General features: G+C 42.2%; 1 protein-coding gene across 2 annotated transcripts; it reads left to right on the forward strand.

The window, feature by feature from the left end:
- The first annotated feature begins 736 nt into the window (after positions 1-736).
- On the forward strand, positions 737-17,724 carry pthlha (parathyroid hormone-like hormone a). 2 transcript variants are annotated; one of them, XM_030720319.1, is made up of 4 exons: positions 737-872; positions 12,405-12,516; positions 16,393-16,929; positions 17,102-17,724. In XM_030720319.1, the coding sequence occupies exons 2-3, from the start codon at positions 12,410-12,412 to the stop codon at positions 16,904-16,906; spliced, it is 621 nt and encodes a 206-aa protein (XP_030576179.1). In that variant the 5' UTR covers positions 737-872; positions 12,405-12,409; the 3' UTR covers positions 16,907-16,929; positions 17,102-17,724. The 2 variants fall into 2 exon arrangements, with proteins under 2 accessions (XP_030576179.1, XP_030576180.1); XM_030720320.1 differs by lacking the exon at positions 737-872 and adding an exon at positions 12,024-12,307.
- Positions 17,725-21,145: the final 3,421 nt, after the last annotated feature.

Raw genomic sequence — 21,145 nt, forward strand, 5'->3', positions numbered from 1 at the left:
GGCATGGCTGGAAACCCGAGTGCTTTGCTTTCGTGTTGGAGATTAGGGGGGATGCTACGCAAGCAGTGGAAGGCGTGACGAACAAAACCACTACTACCATGTTTTGGAGCGCTTTCTCTTTTCTCTTTTTTCCCTCCCGCCTCTGGACAGGCAAACAAAAGTCTGCAGCAGGGGGTCATTATTTAATAGAGTAGAATTAAACTGAGACAAAAACAGAAACAACACCCACCTCGACTGGTCTGTCTCAACTCTGTTTTCATAATTGGCTTTTAAATTATCACATTAATCTGCCTAAGTAAAGGTTAAGAAGGTGAAAGAATAATATTTTTAAGGCTGTAGGTTTTATTGGCATACCTCAGTGACGTGCAGAGGAGTGAAAAACACTCAAATCTCTAACAAAGCAAGAGTAAAACAACCACAACTGGTTGAAGACACCAAATTTACTGGCCGGGAACCAAACACAACAAGGAGAGCTCACATGTGTCATTAGTTCTGACTCTGAATTATGAAGTGAAGTTGTGGTGTCTTTGTGTTTCCTCTGTTAAACTGAGGGGATGTGGGAGGGAGTGCAGTGCAGATAGAGTGAGTAAGTTCATCCATCTAATTACATATGCAGCTTTATGGCTTCTGCTGCTACCATGAGGCGGTGATGATGGCAGTGACCGGCGTATGATGTCAGCAGGAGGGTTTAACCTTATTTATAAGGCTTTGCAAACCTTTAGGAGCAGAAACACTCCAGCAGCCTCTGACAGCCCTTCCTCTCTCTTCAGAGAAACACTGCTTATGACAAGAGGAGTGAGAAAATTTTGGTTTTCTGTACAACTCCTCGTTGGATTCGTAATATTCAGAAGAAGCCAGGAACACAAAAACTGGTGAGTACAATCTGCAAAAAGATTAAGTGTTGATATGTGCACAGAAATGAACGAGGAAGAAGACCCTGGAAAGGGTGGGACAACCAAGATGTTGAGTTTGTGCTTCTGTCTGCAGTATACACAAAGTCTGCCTAATCCACCAGGTTACTGAAGACCAAATTAGGATTAGGGTTAGAGTTGGGTTAGGTTAATGTCCAAACCTTGTTATAGAACTATAAAAAATGTAATGCCAAAATGGATATGACACTTAATTTGAAATGTAATATCTTCTAACGTCTGCCTATTATTCATTTATCTATCCATTTTCAATAGATGGGTGGATGGATGTGTATATTTAGCACATGATTAAAATAAAATGTAATTCTGCTCCTACCTGTAACTATAGATGGGTGAAGATGAATCTGAAGGAAATGATCCAAAGGGTAACAAAACCCAATCTAAAGCTGACCCACAACCACTTACACTGACTCTTAGCTCAGAACCAGCCTGATTGGATCCAGATCGGGTCTTTGAGAACCTGTCTGGACAAAGTTAGGAGCCTCTGTTGGCGTGTTGAGGTGCAGTTTAAAGGACAACAGGATGGACTGTATTTGGAAAAGAATTCTAAGATCCAGATGTTGGTTTGATAAAGCTGCATCTGGAATAATATTTCTCAAACATTGGTTGTTTTGTAAATATTGGTTGTTTATCGTGTTAGTGACTTTTTTTTTTTGAAGTCATGCAGTATTTTGTAGGTTGAATTGCGTTTTTAATTTTTAAATACAAAAATGTGTTTTGGTGCATTTATCTGACCTGAGGATGGACACTGAGCACAGGAGGAACAGTGGAGATACGGCCCTACCTAAATGTGTCCCCACCAATAGTTTGATATTTATATATTTTGGTACATAACTTGTCTGCTTCATTACAGTGAGGAACATGTGAGGAACATACCAGCCTTGCAGTGGTACTTCTGTGTATGAAAATCTGACAAATGCTGATTCAATAAGGGATTTTTAAAGACATGATCATTCTACAGCGTAAACATTTAAGAAACGTCAGTTTAACAGTTTAAACATGAAACAGTTTAAAGTCTAAAACAAGTGTTAAATAGGACTTCAGTCACCAAGCTCAGAGATCATTTTTGTCACACTGTAAAAAGTAAAACGATGCACTTTGTCAGGTAACTGACCGAAATGAGTGGATTTTTCCCATTCTCACAAAGATACTTCTTTCCCATCCTGTGAGAAAAGGAAGAAAAATTTTAGCTATTAGCTCCCATCCTGTTCTCATATTGTGCTTTTAGATTACTTCATGTCTGCTGTATATGTGAATACCAGGGGAAACCTGGTTTACAGCAGAGCTCGTGACTGGCACATGAGTCAAAGCTATATTATTCCACTTCTGAGAAACATGGAGTTTTTCTCACATATTGAAATTTTCTGACTTGCCACCGACCATTAACCGCAGCAGACAGGAGAAACATTTTATATTAAGACTGCATATTTCTCCTCTATTGCTTTTATCAGCTCGCTAGCTGTTGTCAATTAATTATTAATGAATGCTAAAATGCTTTTAGTGTGATATTTGAAATGCTCCAAAATACAGCGCTGTGCTGTTTTTTGTATGTTTTATACTGTCTGTGGATACCTCACCAAAAAATTTGTTAGTTTGCTTGCTGCAGTCTTCTGAACCATATTTTAGATGCTGTTTTTGTCACTTTGATCAAATATTGTTTTCACAGAAAAAGATCAACTTTAGCTTGTTGACTGTTTTTATTAGATTGAGTTTTAATTGTTATGTTTAGTATGAACTATTAACAAATACTTAAAAGCTGTAAATGTGCATTTAGTGTGGTAATTTAACTACTCAGATGAAAAGGTTTCTTAAAGTCAGACTCAAACACATTTTAGATATCTCTAACAGCATAATTATTTTTTAAAATATTTTTAAACACTTCAAAAATACGTGCCAAAGGTCTTCATGTGAAAAATCTTATAGAATAAATGGATGTAGCGACTGTGACGCCTGGTTTCGTAAGGCTAGGCTTCACAGCCAACACGGGGTTATTACGGTAATTGTTGCTGGAAGTCCGTGAACAGCGGCACATTTGAAGTACGCTGCGTCCCTGACGACGCATTCGAAATCCCGTAGACTTCTACAGGACCGGCAGGCTTTTCGCAACCACAGCCATCGCCATCTAGTGGCCTTCAGAAACAATGCAGGTTGAAGGCGCTCCTGCACTGGCTTCATTTTTCTGAACTGGAAGTAGTTCTCATTTGTTAAGCGGTCTATTGTTTTAAGTTTAGCTTGTTAGCTCCTGGCTACCATGCTATATCACTAAAAAATTTTGCTAATGAATTCTTAGAATTGTTTTTTGAGTTTCCAAAGGTTTACTGTTAGCCTTGTTGTTTAGGAGCAGGTATTTTGTTCTGTTTTGTGAGGTTAGCTTGTTCTCTGCTGGATGTTTGAATGCTGATGATAGTGATCCCTCCTTCCTGTAATCAAACTAAATGCAAGCAGGTGGTCCTATTATCATAGAAGCAGTCACAGACAGCAGAGCTCGGTGCTAAAGACTGCTGCAGAGAGTCAAATACCTTCAGTATCTCCCTTTAAATGCTAATCTAATCACAAGCCTAAACCCATAACGACTCTTTAGTAAGTCAAAACTGCTCAAAACCACTTTCTGTCCTCTCCATATTTTAATCCTGTTTGCTGGCAGCACAGCGTTAACCATAATCAGATCTAATTGAGTGTAGGGACTTGATTGCCTCGGTAGGATCCAAGAGTGACACACCAGCAGATTATGTACGCCCATCTGGGGACATCTGCAGAAGTCACCCAGAGAGCTGCAGAGGCAGACTGCAGGCGCCTTCCCCTGGTCTCTCCATGATGGTGGTGTTCGGAGCGCTACGCTGCTCTAACATTCATCCTGCACAGTTAATGCCAGAGAACTGCAGGAATTACTTCTGCTGAGCATTTCTCTTCTTCTTCAGTTACTTGTGCTGACGTATGATATCTTATTTTTAAGTCGCTGGCTCCTGGTGGGAGTTAAGATGACACATCAGTGAAAACAGGCAGTTGGCTCCAGTTAACAAAGCTGTAACTGAGGAACACTGCTCCTTTTGCCCTCGACTCACCCACTGCAGACTTCAGTTCAAGACTTTTTATCACTCACAGAACGACACAGGCTACACCCTCCAGTGCCAGATACTCCTGCATAAATCAGAAGTCCAATCACATGTGAAACTATCCTGCATAAACTTTACATTAGTGCAGAGTACCTATTGTAAAAATATGCAGTATAGAAGGATGGAAACACAAGCTAAACTTAATGTCTCTGAATCCAAGTCTTACATAATGAAAAAGAGAGTGGCAGTGTAGTGGATTATTAAAACCAACTGTGGAGTCTAATTGTGCCCAGTAAAACAGCTTTGCCACAAGAAGCTTCTAAATTTTAGTTTTCTATTTTGTTGTTCACCTCACTAACATCCATCAGGCAGGCAAAATATTATTTAAAAAAAAACAGAAGTTAAACAACCAAAGTTTCTGAGAAGGTCTGTACAAAACCTCAAAATGTAGATGATATATAATAAGAATGCTGCTATAATTCAAATGTAATTAAAATCACTCTGTAAAGGTACTTTCTGTTAAAACTGCTGGCAAACGCAGAGGGCCAGCTTTACTCAGTGCAGTCAAACCCAACTACTTACATTTTTACATTTTACATTTACTTACATTTTTCTCTGTGTTCAGAATTATTTTTGTATTTTAAAAGAATACTTTTTAATCTGCATCATCTGTGCTTTTCAGCTACTAAAATACATCATCTGAATATGATAGGAACATTTTTTTATGTTAACAGTAGTACTAACACTAACACTAGCTTGAAACAGAGAACAGGGGTATTTTTAAATACATGGGTAAGTAAAAAGGTTAGTTACCAGCATCATCTAAATCTCTTTGTGCTATTTTATGTATTACCCCTATCAAAAGTTTCCTGTTAGCTTTTTTGCTAGTTTCCTGTAGCTGTAGCTTATAGCTTGTTAGCTGCTTCCTTTAGTTTGTAGTGTTTGTCTCCTGGTTTTACCTACTGATGTGTATACTTTTCTCTTAGTACATTAATTATTGTCTACATGTTGCTTTCAATGCAAAAAAAGTAAATGTTAGAAATGAGCTTTTCATACTGCATCAGAATATCATAGAACTACAATGGTTAGCATGGTCATCTTTATCACTCGCTACTTTACGACCTCGCTGGCGGTCGGTGCCGGGCAGGTGTTTCAGGGTTGCAGTCCTGGTCAGTGGTCAGTGGTGTTGTAACATTATTTACACTTTATTAATGATTTATTAATAATGTAAAATAAGCAGCGTAACGTTGAGATGTCTAGTTGATTAGAATAAGTGTTTGTACTACGATTATTCCATCTTAATGTGAGGCGTGAACTCCCCAGCAAACCTGAAACAGGAGTGGCCTCAGAGCAGACGTGATGGCATTCAGGTGATGGTAAATGTGCGACTTGCTGTAAATCAAACATTTTCACTGTGAGAAATGGTGACTGAGGGATGATGAAGAGACCTGGAGCAGTCTCTCCCTCTCTCAGGGGTGGCCTTCTCCGTGCTTTCGTTTTGACCTCTGGCTTACCTCGTCCTCCTCCGTGGCCCGGCCTCACTCAGTGGTGGCATGTTTGACCGGAGGAATTCAGGAATGTACAGTTTGTATTTGGATGGACAGAAACTCTCAGCCTCCCACCCTCTTGTTTTACTCTCATTCACATTATACAACCCACGCCCACCACAGGAACACATGCTCCACCGCCGTGGTCCAACCACAAACAGTAATTCCTTGACTATGAGAGCTGCTGCAGACAGATTCTCAGAGTCTTCTACTCCCCCACCCCAACCCCGTGACCAGCTGACATGATTGGAAATACACAGCCTACTTATCAGAGTTTGGGTTGAAGAAAGTTGTCTTAAAGAGACAGGAGGTAAATCCAAGGCCCAGTGTGAGATAAAGAAGGATTAGTTTGAGCTGTGGACCATGCAAAGCTCCTCTAGTAGAGTCCAAATGAGTCCTGAGTCTTGTGGCAGATTTCAAGTCAACTGTCTCCTGAGACACCCTCTCACCTGAGTGGGTTATAACAACTTATCGGAGAGGTGGATGGTGCGGGCGCTCTGAGGAGGGGGTTAGGACTACCAAATGGGGGTGGACGCCAACAGTACATGGCTTTGTGTATAGAATTGTTTTCAAAAGCAGAGAGGCATGGGAGGCGGGGGGCGCCGTCGCACAGATTAAAAGCGGACATTTGTTTTGTGTATGTGGTGCTCTGCCAAAACCCAGCAATTTTCTATGAATGTAAAACAGCTTTCCTGGCTCAGACCCCACAGGCCGCCTGCTGCCAGGAAAAGACTTTTTTTTTCTTGTACCTGTTTACATGCAGGTAAAGTGGCTTTCATAGGCCAAAAACACATGAGCACTTTTTTTCCAGCTTCTGGAGGAGGAGGAGGGACAAGGACAGGACGTGTTTCCCGCCGTGGATCCTCAGCATTCCTCCGTTTGTCCTCTGGTATAAAGAGAATCTGCTTGGACTTTGTGTTCCTGAACCAGCTCCAACCAGAGGAGCTCATAAACTGGAAGGAACTCGACTAATTTGCAGACAAACTGGGGGGAAAACGACTCCCCTGATTCCCTCTGGCATTAATCATTTGCCATCAAATGTTAACTTGTTTTATATACCGAGCGATGGCTGGGGAGGGAACAATGGATTCTGTTTATGATCGCTAATGAATGAAAAGCGCAGCAGAAAGCTTTGTTGCATCACCGTGTCCGGGGCTCACATTGGCAGCCTGCAGGTTTAACAAATAATATGTTCATTGTGTGCTTCTCGTGTTCATACAGTGACCTTTACAGTGAAGCTGCTATTTCTGGGTAAAAATCAAGGACGCATCAATAGACCACAGTCGCCAAGCCAAAATGTTTGAGATAATTGAGTAAATTGAAAACACAGCCTGACTCAACTGCACCAGTCGCCTTAGACTCTGAGTCCAGGCTGCAGGGAAGCCCTGATAAATATCTATATGTGTGCTCTGCACGTTGGAGGAGACTCCAGCAGGCTGTCGGTAACGTTAGCTAAACATTTTCAGAGCGCACGGTGGGCTAATCGTCGCCTTTCACGCTGCTCTTTATGCTCAGAGGAGCTGATGAAGGCTCTGATTAGCTGGTAGACTTATTAAAGCTGTCCCAACATAAACCCCAGTTCAGGTGGGCAGAGTCTACATGTGACTTAAGAAGGGTCCGGCTAAAGTCAGAGTTCGTCTCCATGGAGGGCGTTTCACATATGTTCAGCTTTATTTATTCACATTTGTTTGGCTGGGCAACAGGAAAACGTCTAAAAGAGAAGCAGGAGGAAGGAGTGCAGGACAAACACCATGACATACAGGTGGAGACTGAAACCGGCGTCCATTTGTTTTCTGGCACATGCTCAGTGGAAGGTGTTTGCAGTGTTCGGGTCAGCGTGGACACTTCTGGCTCCAAAACACCAACTTGGTGGTAACATTGAGGCTTGAAAACGAAGTCCAGAAACCAATGAGTTATATCGTGGTGGCTACGTGAATTTTTTTAATATACAGTCATTTTTTTGCTCAGTGTACAGCAGCCTGATATAAACCTGAGATATGCTTTCAGCTAATAACTCTTTGGGCATCATGTTGTTGGTGTAAAAATACTATTTTATGCTGCCAAACGGTTATTTTTGGCTTTTTTAATAGATTCAACTAAAGAAAAGGGAACAAATGATGTGCTTTAGTGACAGGCTGAATTGTCTATTATATGTAGACAGCAATGGTTCATCCCTCGAGTTAGGAGCCTTTTTGTGCTTGAATGATTCATAAATCAGAGGTAAGTGGCTAAACAAAAAAGAACATTCCTCTGGAAATGGTCAGGTCCAAGGACTGGACTGAAAATGCATGAAAAAGCAGCCAATGTCCAGAAAAAGTCTTTGTAAGACCTTCAGAAATCTGGAGAACTGCTGCTCAAAAAATAAAAGAAATTACCAGAAAGTGCCGCTCCCGGGAAGAAATGAATCGCGGCACAAGACTTTTGCACAGTACTGTAGATCATGTGGTTTTGATGCAATTGGTGGATTCATGCTACAATAAAGGATCATTTATAAACTATAATTATAGATAAGTTGAACTCCTGTTTGGGAATCGGTGCTTTAGACCAGTTTAAAACCAAATCACTCTCCCATTCCTGAAGACGAAGCCCAGAAATGATTGTGAGCGCTCAGAAGTCAGTTGTCTGAAATGTCAGTAACATCAATCTCCTGTCTGTTGTTACTAATCATGCTTCAGACCCAGCGTTTGCATGGAGCTGCTATAGAAACTTGTATGATCACACATAAATCTCAGCTTCAATGCCACATGCTTGAGTAAACATTTTTTCCCAGCAGCCGCAGAGATAAGACCCGCTGAGTGTGCGCTGGGCTCGTTTCTCTGAGATCTGGTCTCAATTGTGGAGGCGGCAGCTGGAACACATTGCTGATATTTCAACACGTGTCAGTCAGAGCGGCAGAGGGGGACGGCGCTGCTGCCCGCGGTGTTTGCTCTCCTATATGTGGGGGTTAACTTAGGAAACTCAGGAGCTTCACTTAAAGCCACAAGTTTGATGTAAAAACTTTGGGTTGTTCTGATAGCTTAAAGTTTATAAAACAGGCCTGTTCGTTTCTGCAGCAGTATGCGCTGATGTTGCATCTGTTTCACCGCGGCTGCGTTCAGCCCCAACATTACGTTTTATTTTAATGGAAACTGCAGTTTTAAACCAAAGTGTTGTGTGAATAGCAGCTGGTCCATTGTTTACAATGTGGTTATGTTCACATGTACACGAGTGTTTTTAAAACAGGAATTTTCTTTCACAGAAAATCACATACACACAGCACCCTAAATGTTTGCCAGTCAGAAGCCTTGTGCAAATGATAACTCATAATCTGAGGTCAAATAAAATCACACACTTTAAATATTGCAAGACAAAATCTTCCTTTTCCTTGTCTGAGTTTTTCAAAATCTAAAAATCTCTGCATGTGGCCCAAAGCATTTTTCCAAAGATGAAAGAATAAACTGATATGTTTATAATACAAAGTAAAATGATGTTAAAACAATTTGGGAAAAATATTTGAGGCACTTTAATTTCATTGTAATTTAATTTTGTGTACGTGGACACAAATCCATACATATAAAATCTGCTTCAGGTACACCAAAATGAGGATGGGTAAATCTGTGTCTGAGGTTTACGCTTACTGGGGACATAAAAAAAACTCGAAGCCAGCTGAGACCGTTTTAAAGAAATCTGTCGTTTAATCCTGAAACTGCAGAGAAACGTTTTCAGATTAAAGCTGCTCGTGTTTTAGCTTTAATCCCTCCATCAAACCTTCACTTGAAAAAACTCACTAAACTCTGAATTTCAGTGTCCAAAAACAGAAACAGCTCATGGCACATAAATATTAACAATTAACAAATTTTATAGTGTTTTTTAAAACTCATGTAGCAGCATAGTTCTCAGACTGAGTATAAGCTTAATGAGGCCATAATGTCTCAAAAATCATAAAAAAAATTAAATGAGGTTTGAAGTCAAATTCAGCCAATTCAGGAGTTGTTGTTATAACTCAGTATTAAAAATTCTAAATAAGTGGATATTAGTCAGTATTGTTTCCCAACAGCAGTCAAAAACTAATGATGACACTTCAAAATGGAGTCCAGAAACCAGTGGTTGGCAGTGGCCATCATTTATATACAGTCTATGGGGAAAGGCCTTGTTCTTCACATCAGGATGGAAACGAGTTAGATATATGAAAGGTATATGAAAATACAGAAGTGGATTTTTTCCAGTGAGTGTAAGTCTGACATTTGCCTCTTAGCACTCTTTGACCTATAAATCTGATCTTTTGTAATTAAACTGAAACATTTCATTCAGCTCCGTCTCCACACACTGATCTCTACACCTGATTACAGGAATCTGATCTAATCACGTTAAATACGACTCGGCTGGAAACATTCCTCGTGTGAAGCTGGCTCAGACCACCAAGGCTGTCGCCGCTCTTATGTGAGCTCTCCCTCTGCGCTGCATCCACTCGTCTCACGCTGCGCATGGAGCTAAATACAGATCAATTTAAACTTTCCCAGACCTTTTATCAGCTCATTAATATGTCTTCCTCTTTCCTTTAAGCGGTTTTAAGGTTGTTAAACTCCCCTTTTCCTGTTTTTATGGACGACTCATCACATGAAATTGATTGCATCTTACATGCAAATTAAAATTAAATAAAAACAGTGCTTTTTCGGTCAGCTCGCATACTTTTCTGTTGATATAGATTTCATGGGGTCTAAATCACAGCCATATCCAGCGGTAATGAACAGGGATAGTTTCTAAATGTCCCGATCTGCCGTCTCCTCATACTCACGTGCTGTTAATGCTGTTTTCTCTGCACATCCTCACACCTCTGACCGGTCAGGGCTCAACCTGCCAGACCTCATCACCTTTCTTCAGATTTCATCCATCATACCTGAGACAAACCACCTAACTCTGGATAAAGGCCACCGATAGCCCACAGTCACTGCTGACACCCACTCAAAGCAGCCGTCACTGTGGATCACTCACAAAATATCACCAAGTTCAGCCACAGAGACGCTGTCATCACCAGATATCACAGACTTCACTTTATGTCTGAACTCTTTCAAAAAGAATACTGACGTTTAGAAATGGAAACAGAGTGGAGCTGGAACGATTAGTACAGAAAATTAATATCCAAAAAAACACATCTTTTACTTTTAGCTTTGAGGTTTAGCTGCTTCCTTCATCCATCTGAATACAGATGTTTACCTCCTTACCCATTAAACCAAAGTCTCTTCTGATTGGCTGCCCCTCACAAACAGCAGGTTTGGAGAACATGCAGTGTGCTTAAAGATAGTCCCTCTCTATGATGTCCACATTAGCTGATAAGCTAAGGTTAGAAAGAAATCCATCTTTATTTAATGAAGCCAATGGGAATTTGACTATCAATGAAAACTATGGTCAATATCAGCAGGACATTTGATTCATGGAGGGTTCGTTTGGCTAAAGATGGGACTAGAGTACTCTAAGCTAAGATTTGCCAGGTCTTTATTGGACAAAGTCAACTAATTTAGCCAAACCCTACGGCACATTTGCTAACTATTAAATATTTTTAATTGTTTTATCAGCTGGTGTTACAAATTAGCAGTAGCGTAGCTAATTTATAGCTCACTGGCAAAATGTATCATCCTTGCTAATGTTATTGCTAGCAAAATAATATCTGAGTGAAAATACTAGTTAGCTAGCTTGCCAGTTTCTTTCAGGAGCTAATGTGGTCGATTGTACTTCTGTATAATGTCCAACAGTACAGAGTTTATCCATCAGCAATCCTGCAATAGCACAAAGATGCGTAACATTTAAATTGAACAGTAACAGCAAACATAGGGCAGTTAGCCGGCAAGCTGTAACTGTCACAGCATGTGTCTGTGGAGCTTTATCACATCCAGTTCAGCTTTGTTGTCACACTGATACTCAGGTATACATTATATACACTGCTGCCTCAACATTCATGATATACATAATATACAGTAGAGAAACATATCACTAAATAATTTTTTGGTCAGTTGTTGATCTCAAACAGAGTTGAACAACACAGGTCAGTCCTATAAAAAGCAGATATGTATCATGTTCATGATATGTTGTTAATGTTCATTCTGTGACATTTTGTACAGTTCTGGTTACAGAGTATCAAAAACACAGAAAACACGCAAGTTAAAAATGACTTCTACTGATTTTAAAAACTTATTATTCAGATTTTTGTAGATCACAATAATATCCTTGATGTGAATTATTTTGGCCTTGATAATTGTGTAGTGAAAGTCTGATAATCTGACATACAGCTGAGTTTATGTGTTGAGTGTAGCAGTCAGTGGGTTATTACTCAGCTGCTGCTTCCCGGATCAGACTCTGTACTTTTGGCACTGACTGACCCCCGTAGAAGGAGCTGCGGTTCATGTCTTTGTTGCTGCTTGAGCGCCACCTTCCTGCCGTATCTCCCCTCTCTGACAGAGGCCCTCCTCTCTGTTGATGAGTCCTCCCCCTTTCCCGTCTCCTCTGACCTGCTGCAGCTCTCAGGCAGCATGCAGCAAACGCTTCAATCAGAGCGACCTGCAGCAGCAGCAGTGCAGCCTGTCTCACCTTTAACTGCTGGAGCTGCAGCTGGATGAACTCCTGCTCGCTTTAAGCAGGTTTTAAACTGGAGAACAAACTAAAGAGGAGCTCCTGGATGAGTTTTGGCGTGTCTGGATTGTTTTTTTTCCCCTGAAGGTGTCATCACCTGGATTTTCTCCTGAGACAGTTTGAGAAAGAACTTTTTTTCTGTGTTTTTTCTGTGTTTCTGTGCTGCTGTGGGAACGTAAGTTTCCTGTGAACTCTTCTTCTTTTGTTTGGGTTAAACTTCTCTTTGTGTTAATGACAGAGATGACTCTCCTGTTGTTTTGCTCTCTTTGCAGAAACCATGTTCTTCTCCAGGAGGCTCCTGCAGCAGTGGTGCTTTGCTGTCTTCTTGCTCTGCTCTCCGGTGCCACACTTTGGACGGCCGATTGATGCCCCGAGCAGCAGAATGTGAGTCTGGACTTCATTCTTTCAGTCTTTTCATGTGAGTCCAGCAGCTCCCCTCATCATGGTGGGTGAGCTCCAGGCTGGAAAATGTGCTCGTTTGTGTTTAGTTAGCCCTCGCCCACCTGTGTGTTTACCCAAAGCAGAGACCATCTCGGTGTGATAAACCCCTCCGACCTCCCTCGCTGTCCTCTTGGAGCTTTTGGGAGCGAGCTGGATGAATAATGCTGATGTTCAGCTCGGCTCAGGACCAAACCAAACCTGCTCAGCTGTTTGATGCCAAGCAGAATAAATGCTCCTTCATGCTGCTCAGCCAGAATTTTAAACACACTTTAGGAGCTTTTTTTCCACTTTGGAAAGATCGTATCGCTGAGATGGTTTTTGGATGTAAGCATTGGGAGGATGCTCTGAGCCGCCGCCGAAGGAGGAGGAGAGCGGAGTGATTCAGAGCTCCGGGTTTTCCTTAACGGGCTCCAGACGTTTCCCTTTCCCTGTGTGATACGCGCTTAATGGGATTTTTGGGAGGACGGGGTTCACGCCACCTGAGCTGAAAGGAAAACAAGAGAACAGCGAAAAGGCCTGAAATCAGCCAGAGGTGGAAGCTGTTGACCTCTGACCCTCTTTTCCAAATTACATTGATTGTAGACTGGATTGTAGCTTAGTTAGAAAACAGACACTGGTCCTGACGGTCCTGGGTCTAAAAACGTTTTTCTGAAAATAAAATTAAAAAAAATTGGAGCTTTTTCATGCTTGATTTGTGCTGTCAAACATGAACTTTGTAGTCAAAAGGATTTTATAAAAGACTTTTTAGTTTTTTCTCTTAATGAACAAAAATTATCAACAACGCTGTTAATAAATTCATATTTTCTTGTTTTAAAGGCACTGACTGTACATCTCTTTGTTGTGGAGAAACAAATTCATTTTCATTTATACGGCATCAGGTCTGTGACTTAATGTCCGCAGCATCTGTTTGTTGTGTTGAAGAGATATCAGCTGAAGTCACACCAGAGCCGGGCTGTTCTTTCCTGTAATTCCATTTTGTACCACAAGATGGAGCAGCGGGTGAATTTAACCTTTATTTAATGGTTAAAGTGGTCGCCCAGGAAACGGCAAAAACTGCAGGATTAAAAAGAAATGTCAAAGGTTAAAGAACAGCAGCACCCCCCCCCCCTCCCCCCCCCATAGTAAAAGTTTTGGTGAAAGCTTGTCAGATCTTTTTTTCTTTAGTTGTTTTTTCTCCTCCTGATTTTTTGTCCTATTTTTAGGAAAAAGTTCAGTGTTTTATTTGCTGGATAAATAAAAATGGAAACAAAGTTGCTCATTTTTGAAGTGAGGTTGTAACATCGGCTACGATCAGACCCGCCTGATACGAACCGTCAGCCATCAGGGCCGCGAATCATCTCCAGCGACTCGCCGCCGCCTTCAGGAAACACTCGTCTTTCATTCGTGTCCCACAGTGAGAAACAATTAAGACCCGGCAGGCGGAGGATGATGGGGGGGGGGGGGCTGGAGCGCTGCCACCACAGGATGCCCCGGCCTGTTTTCCTGCTCCTCCTCCTCTCTGTGGGACGTGTTTGATGTGAGCATTATTAAAGGTAAAACAGAACCAGATCAGCTTTCAAAGGCAGCGATTTACAGGAAATATCTGTATGCATATAAACACAAGCTGCTCTCTGGGGCCGCCTGTGAGTTCTGCTCTGGACATTTTTATTATTCAGCAGAAAAAGCTGAATGAGAAGCACGAACTCAGTCATCAGGCGGAGGAGGAGGAGGGCATCATGGGAACTCCTGGTATCTCCTGCTGTTTGTGTGCTCAGACACCTGAAGCGTTTGGGCGGAGCCGGCGCTCTGCGGTTCCCAGGCTTCGGACTGCGTCCGCAACACCGCAGCAAAGCAAAGCCCGAATCCCTCTGCACGAGGAAAGACAACAGGCCGAAGAGCTGCAGCTCCTCCTCCTCTTCTTCTTCCAGGGATTTTATCCGTGCAGCTTCATGTTCTGTTTCAGAGCTGTCTGATCAGTTTCAGCATCTAAAGCTCACCCTGGCAGGAGCTGTTGGGGGTGTGGCTCAGCCCTAATCTCAGGCCTCCCTACCTCAGAGGTTAGAGGCTCCTAAACCAGGGGTCACCCCTAAGGTCACCCCTCAGCTGTTTCCTCATATTTCTTCTTAATTTGCTTTGGTGTTGAATCTTTTAAGAAATAGCAAATTCGTCACATAAATGTTCTCAACAAAGCTTAAAAAGTTTGGTTGCACTCAGGTGATCTGACAGGAGGCCTTTCACCTGAGTGTTTGCCAGGTGTAGTGGGTGGAGCAAAGACATCAGGTGAATTAAAAACTGTTGGGGATCGTACGTCTGTGCTGTAACAGGGAGCTGATACTGTGCTGAGTCTACGCCGCAGGTGCCTCGTACCTGCAGACCCATCGGTGTAACAGCTGCTGTGATTGGCCTGTTAAGGACTGTCGATCCTTCCTTTTAGTTTTTGAATGGATCAGTGAGAGAATCACAGCCACTGCATCAATATAAGGAATAACAATGTCAGCCTCAGCATAAGGACTCACAGATGTCTGCAAATTCCTGGATGGAGGTTTCAGAAACTATTGGATGTGAGGGAACATTCCAAGAAGCGGAAAACCTCTGGGATGAACATGTTTGCATCCGAACCAACAAAGAGCAAAAGGCCCAGGAGGATGTTGTGTTTTAAGCGTGGTGATGCTGCAGGGAACCCTAAACCATCAGAACTCTGTGTTTGTGCTGACTGGAGGACTGAACTCCTCTGATAGGTTTCCTGCAGAAATCTGACTCGATATATTTATTATGACTCACTTTTTCAGTGGGGAGGAATGTGCAGCTTCATTTCAGAATCACAGCAGCTTTTTTTCCTCCACCACAACTAATTGGCATGAAGTGTTTGTGGCAGCAGTTTTTTTAATCCCTCGAGGGTCTGAGCGCCACGAATGTGCCAGTTAACATCCAGACTGATGGAGAGTGAAAAGCTCTGGCCGCGCTCATGTTCATCTAAAAGCAGAGAAAAGGCTTCTGGACCTCCTCGAGCAGGGCGGAGATCTTCTGTATCACTTTTAACAGCCTTGGAAAGCTGTGCAGCCGCTGTGGTTTAATGAATCAGGTCATTTCTCTGCATGGATGCAACAGCACTGTCCAAAACCAACTTCAGAGGAAAGACGGCAGTGAGACGTGTGTTTGAGAGGCGAAGAAATGCCTTCAGATTCAAGAAGAAGAAGAAGGAGCTGAAAAAAAGCTTCTTCTGCTGGGCTGTTTCTAACTGTTTGCGTGCGCTGCCCTCTGCTGGTCAATCAGATGAACTTCCAAAATCTCTCAGCTTACGTCAAGGCTCAAAGGCCAAAAGTATGTGGACAGCCTGGAGGAAACGAAGTGATGCAAATACTCAAAATATGTACAAGTATTTAAAACCTTTTCATCGGTGAATCAGCAGGCTGCAACATTTAAATGAAGTAAAATTCAGCCTCAAACAATAAGAAACTGGGTGTTTTTATTTAGGCTTCTCTTTTATTAAAGTTTTTCAAAACAACAAATATTATTTTATCTTTAATTGTTTTTATTTGGAGTGCCTCCAGTGCTGTAGTGGGTAACACACTTGCTTTGGTCACTGCTGTGTTTGGGCTCATGTCAGGAAGGCCAAATCAAACATGCAGAGCGCCCCCTAGAGGTAAAAGAGCCGCTGAAAGCAGCTTCTTCTTTTATTGCTTTTATTTGGAGAGAAACTTGCATCAAAAACACCAAAAATTTCCCTGAATTTGATGAAACAATTTACAGGACTTTTACTCTTGTTTGAAATCTTTTACTGAATCCTCTAAATTGATTTAAAACCTCATTTTAAAAGTTTTTTTTTGTGTCTTTTTTCAGTAAACGCTCTGTGAGTCACGCTCAGCTGATGCACGACAAAAGCCGGATGATGAGGGACCACGAGCGTGTTTTACTCCTGAAGGCGCTTTTGGACGAAGTCCACACGGCGGAGATCCGCGACCTCCCCGTGCGGACCACCGGAGGAGGCGGGAGCAGCAGCGACGCCGGCGTCGGGCTGCCGGCGGTCGGCCAGAGCATCAACCTGAGCACCACCGGCAGCACTCTGCACTCCAAACCCCCCGGAGGCACCAAGAACCTCCCCATCAGCTTCCGGCCGGAGGAGGAGGAGGGCACCAACCTGCCACAGGAGACCAACAAGTCGCAGACGTACAAAGACGGTGTGCTGAAAGCGCCCGGCAAAAAGAAGAAGAAAGGGAGGTCCGGGAAGAGGAGGGAAGGCGAGAAGAGGAAGAGGAGGGCACGCTCTTTGGGCTGGAGGCTGGAGGATGAACTTGGGAGCGGACTCCACCTGGAGTGGAGGTCTCTGCTCGGCCTGCAGAGGGCGCTGCATTAAAACGCTGTCAGTCTCTGACGAAGGTGAGTCCAACTCGAGGTGCTTTCTGAGTAGTTTGAGCAGATGAGCTGATGGGAGAGGTTGTTTCCGTCAGTTTACCTGCTGCTCAGGTAAACTGCTCATCACCTGCTCAGTAACCTCCCAATAAACTCGAGCAGACCTACTGACCTGTGTCTCTCCCTCTCTGTGTTGCAGAACCCTTCGGGCGGTCGGAGTGGACTCCTAAATGCTCACATTACAGACTCTGTAGCTGTGATTGTTTGGAAAGAAATTGGAAAATATTTATTGTGTGTAAATATTCTAAATATATCAGAGTAGATAGCAGAATATGATAAAAGAAACCCCTATTGACGCTACGCAGGGCGACAGATTTTAACCTTTGTGAATCCTCGCTTTCCCCTTTTTTAATTCCAATTATGTTGAATTTTTTTGCAGTAATTTATTTTGTCTGAATGGTGTATTTATTTTGTAAATGTATCAAGGTGCTGCTGACCTTCTATATTTTTGTACCATAATGCACTTTAGATATATAAATATAAATATATATGCCATTGATTTTGTCATTGACTCGTGTTTGTGGTTGATTGAAATGAAGAAGAAACGACGGTCGTCTCTCTGTGTCGTCTTTCCAAGCGTTCCCGTCTTTGTTTCCCTGCTGCTGTTTGTTCGGATGTTTTCCGTTTGTCGTCTCCGGCCCTTCGACCCGCTCCGCTTCTCATGGCCAAAGTTCACATGTGTACATAAACCAAACACGGCTTATTATTGTTGTTTTTGGCACTTGCACTGAGATAAACAGCCTGTACTGAATGGATTAAACATTTGACAGAATCCTCCTGATGTCTTTGTTTCATTGTGTGTGTGTGTGTGTGTGTGTGTGTGTGTGTGTGTGTGTGTGTGTGTGTGTGTGCGTATGTTTATAATACCTTGTGGGGACAATTTTCCTGACATATACTACATTGTGGGGACCAATTGCTCCTTGTGGGGACTGGAACCTTGTCCCCACAAGGGGAAACCCTGTTTTTGGGTCAGGGGTCAGAGTTAGGGCTAAGGTATGAATTGAGTTTAGGTTAGGGTTAGGGTTAGGTATGTGATGGTTAGGGTTAGGAAAAGGGTAAAGGTAAGGTTTAGGCTGTAGAAATGAATGGAAGTCAATGGAAATTCCCCACAAAGATAGAAAAACACACTTGTGTGTGTGTGTGTGTGTGTGTGTGTGTGTGTGTGTGTGTGTGTGTGTGTGTGTGTGTGTGTGTGTGTGTGATTTGCTCTCTTCATCCAAACGTGGTTAAATGAACAGATGCACAAAGTCATTTTTAACAAGTTCACACTGTTCCTTGATGATGTCATGAGTTCCTGCATGGTAATCTCAGGCTCGTTAACGAGTATTTTAATAGCTTTTCTCTCTATGCTATAAATAGAAGGCAAAGCTTTTAAAATTTGTGGTACTGAAGCAAAGTTTTGGTTTCACTGTGTGTCCCTGAGATGAATAAAGATCCTGATTAAAATGCTCTGAATACTTCATTAATTTTCAGTTTTTTCATAATCAGTTTATTTTTATCAATAATAGAAGAAATTATGTTACAAGCTTGCATCTGTTTCAGTCTTTGTGCTAAAACTTTACCTGCTCTGTCACCTGGTTCATAAGATTGAAGCTGAGGGGTGCAAAATAGTGCAAATTCAGCTTCTCTATGCAACACATGATTCAGCTCATATTTAAAGGCAGGTGATCGCACTGCTTTTCCAACTAGAAAACGTGCTATAATAAACTTATTGAATAATAAACTCAGGCAGGTTTGCAGACTCAGGAGTCAGGACGAAGACAGGAAATGCAGCTTTAATGCTGAGGAGAACAAACAGAAGTGGACACAGGACGGCGTGTGAGGGACGACGTGACGAAGAACTCAGCATTTAAACACACACTGGGGTAATGAGAGACAGGGGAAACACAGCTAAAGCTCACTGGGAAAACTAGACGAGGAAGCTAAACCGAACACAATGTACAGAAGACGAAAGACTCGCAAAATAAAACAGGAAGCAACCAGACAGAGACACGGAGGAGGCAGGAACCAAATATGATAACAGGCACGAACTGAAGCAAGCGGACCAAAACCAGCTGAACACAAACCAGAACTTCACAGGTTAGAGGACCGAACACTGAGACATCTTCACCTCAGCGAGGAGCCGGGAAAGCAGAGCCAAGGAAAACTAAACTCAAAGCAAACAGGAAGTGGAAATAAAAACTCAGAGATGCCAAAACTCAAAATAATATACGTAGAAACACAAACCGCTGGGCCACAGACACAGGACCATCACAGTGTTTGATGCCTCAAACATTTAAGGCTCTTTTTAACATTGTTTAAACTTGTTGTGTTTTATGATATAAATGTAAATATAGTCACATGACAGAGTAAAATACTGTAATTTACTGTAAATGGATGAGCTCCACCCACATCCATCCTGAGTGAGACTGAAGTCATAAAAACACCACCCAAAACGAATGAGGAGTGCTTCCTGCCACACTGGACTGTGTGTGTGTTACAAAATACTATTACTACTACTACTACTACTACTGGTACTGCATGTGGTCATTGGTGGGCCATATTCAGTTCAGTTCAACTCAATTTTATTTATATAGCACCAAATCACAACAAACAGTCGCCTCAAGGCGCTTTGTATTGTGGGTAAAGACCCTACAATGTCGTGGTCCTGGGCCGGTGGCCCAGTGTTTTTGTTATCTGTTTGTATTGGCCTTCAGTTGCTGTTTCTTGTTCCTTATGCTTTCCTGGTATCAAGTCTGTGTCTTTGTCTCCCTCTTCTGTCTTCCTGTTTTACTTTGATAGTTGTCTGGTCCATGTCTGTTGTCTTCAGTTTTGCCTCCCCAGTTTAGGTAATCAGCTGTGTCTCCCAGCTGTTCCCACTCCCCTTGTTATCCTCTGTATTTAAGTCCCGTGTTTTCGCTGCCTGTTGTCGTTGGCTGCTCACCTGCTGTGTCCTGTCTGTGTTTCCCTTTATTCCCTTTTATTCTTGGTTTCAGTTCTGGTTATTTTCCTGGTTCCGGTCTGCATTCACCCAAATAAAGACTGTTTATCCACCTACCTCGTCTGCACTGGGGTCCCCTTCCTGCCTGCCACACAGCTGATACATGACATACAATAATTACTGTTGCTGTGAGGGTCAGGGGTCAGACCCCTAGGACCTGCAGGTTGGGGGTTGGTGCTAACATGTAAAGTTTTCAGCTCCAGTTGCAGAAACAACTGCTGCAGGTGATAAAGAGCCATAAACCAGCTGCAGTTTACTGCCTCTGACAAATGTTTGCTTTACAGACACAGACAGTATGTTCGGCATGTTCTGAGCTGCTGACACATACAGCAGCCTTCACTGTAACATGAGCTGACTGTTTTTGGTGTTCAGATGTGACCATGTTAATAGTGAAAGAACCCGAGGATCCCTGCATTTATTGATGTGCAGGTTCAAGTCTTCACTAAACTCAGAGAAGGCAAATAATGAATCTCATGATTAATAAATTCATGCTAAACTAGGCTACATGTTTGTTAGCATACTGCCAGGTTTGATGATTGATGGGAAACAATCCTGACACTTTTTCCTGTGCAGAGTAGCAGGAGTCCTCTGTCAGCAGGCTCGTGCATTTATACTGAGACAAAAGGAAAGTTAGAAAATCCAGAATGTGTTTTTAAAGTAATGTTAACGTCTCAGCCTGAGCTGCTGTGACTTTAGTAAACGCAGAAGGTGAACTGACCCTGGAACAGCATGACGTGAAGTTTAAACAGAGAAGTTATAAACTCCTCGACATGTTGATATTATGTAATTGTTTTATGATTTAATTCACATCCAGATTATATGTTAAAAGGTGAGCTTAACGATTAAAGTGAGATCCTCCTAAACTCACTTCATCGTAGATGTGAGAGGACTAAAATAAATATAATAGTGAATAAAAGAAGAACCCACTCACCGTAACCCTTCCTGCAGAAAGGCCATCAGAAATCTTGCTGTGGCATTACAGTAATTATACATCAGTTTACATTCGGTGAGAGCATAATGACCTGATTTAACATATTTTATTTATTTAACATAAAGATTCTTCCCCCTGCTGTAAGCAGCCAGCGTCTTGTGAGTGCTTTTTTACAAGCTGATATAAAGATGGCAAATAAATACTTATTGGCAGATCTGGTCAGGAAATCACAATTCCCCATAAATAAATGAAAGAACTGTAAAGGTATTTTA

The sequence above is a fragment of the Archocentrus centrarchus genome, chromosome 23 (genome assembly GCF_007364275.1).
Source record: "Archocentrus centrarchus isolate MPI-CPG fArcCen1 chromosome 23, fArcCen1, whole genome shotgun sequence".
In the NCBI taxonomy this organism is placed as follows: Eukaryota; Metazoa; Chordata; class Actinopteri; order Cichliformes; family Cichlidae; genus Archocentrus; species Archocentrus centrarchus.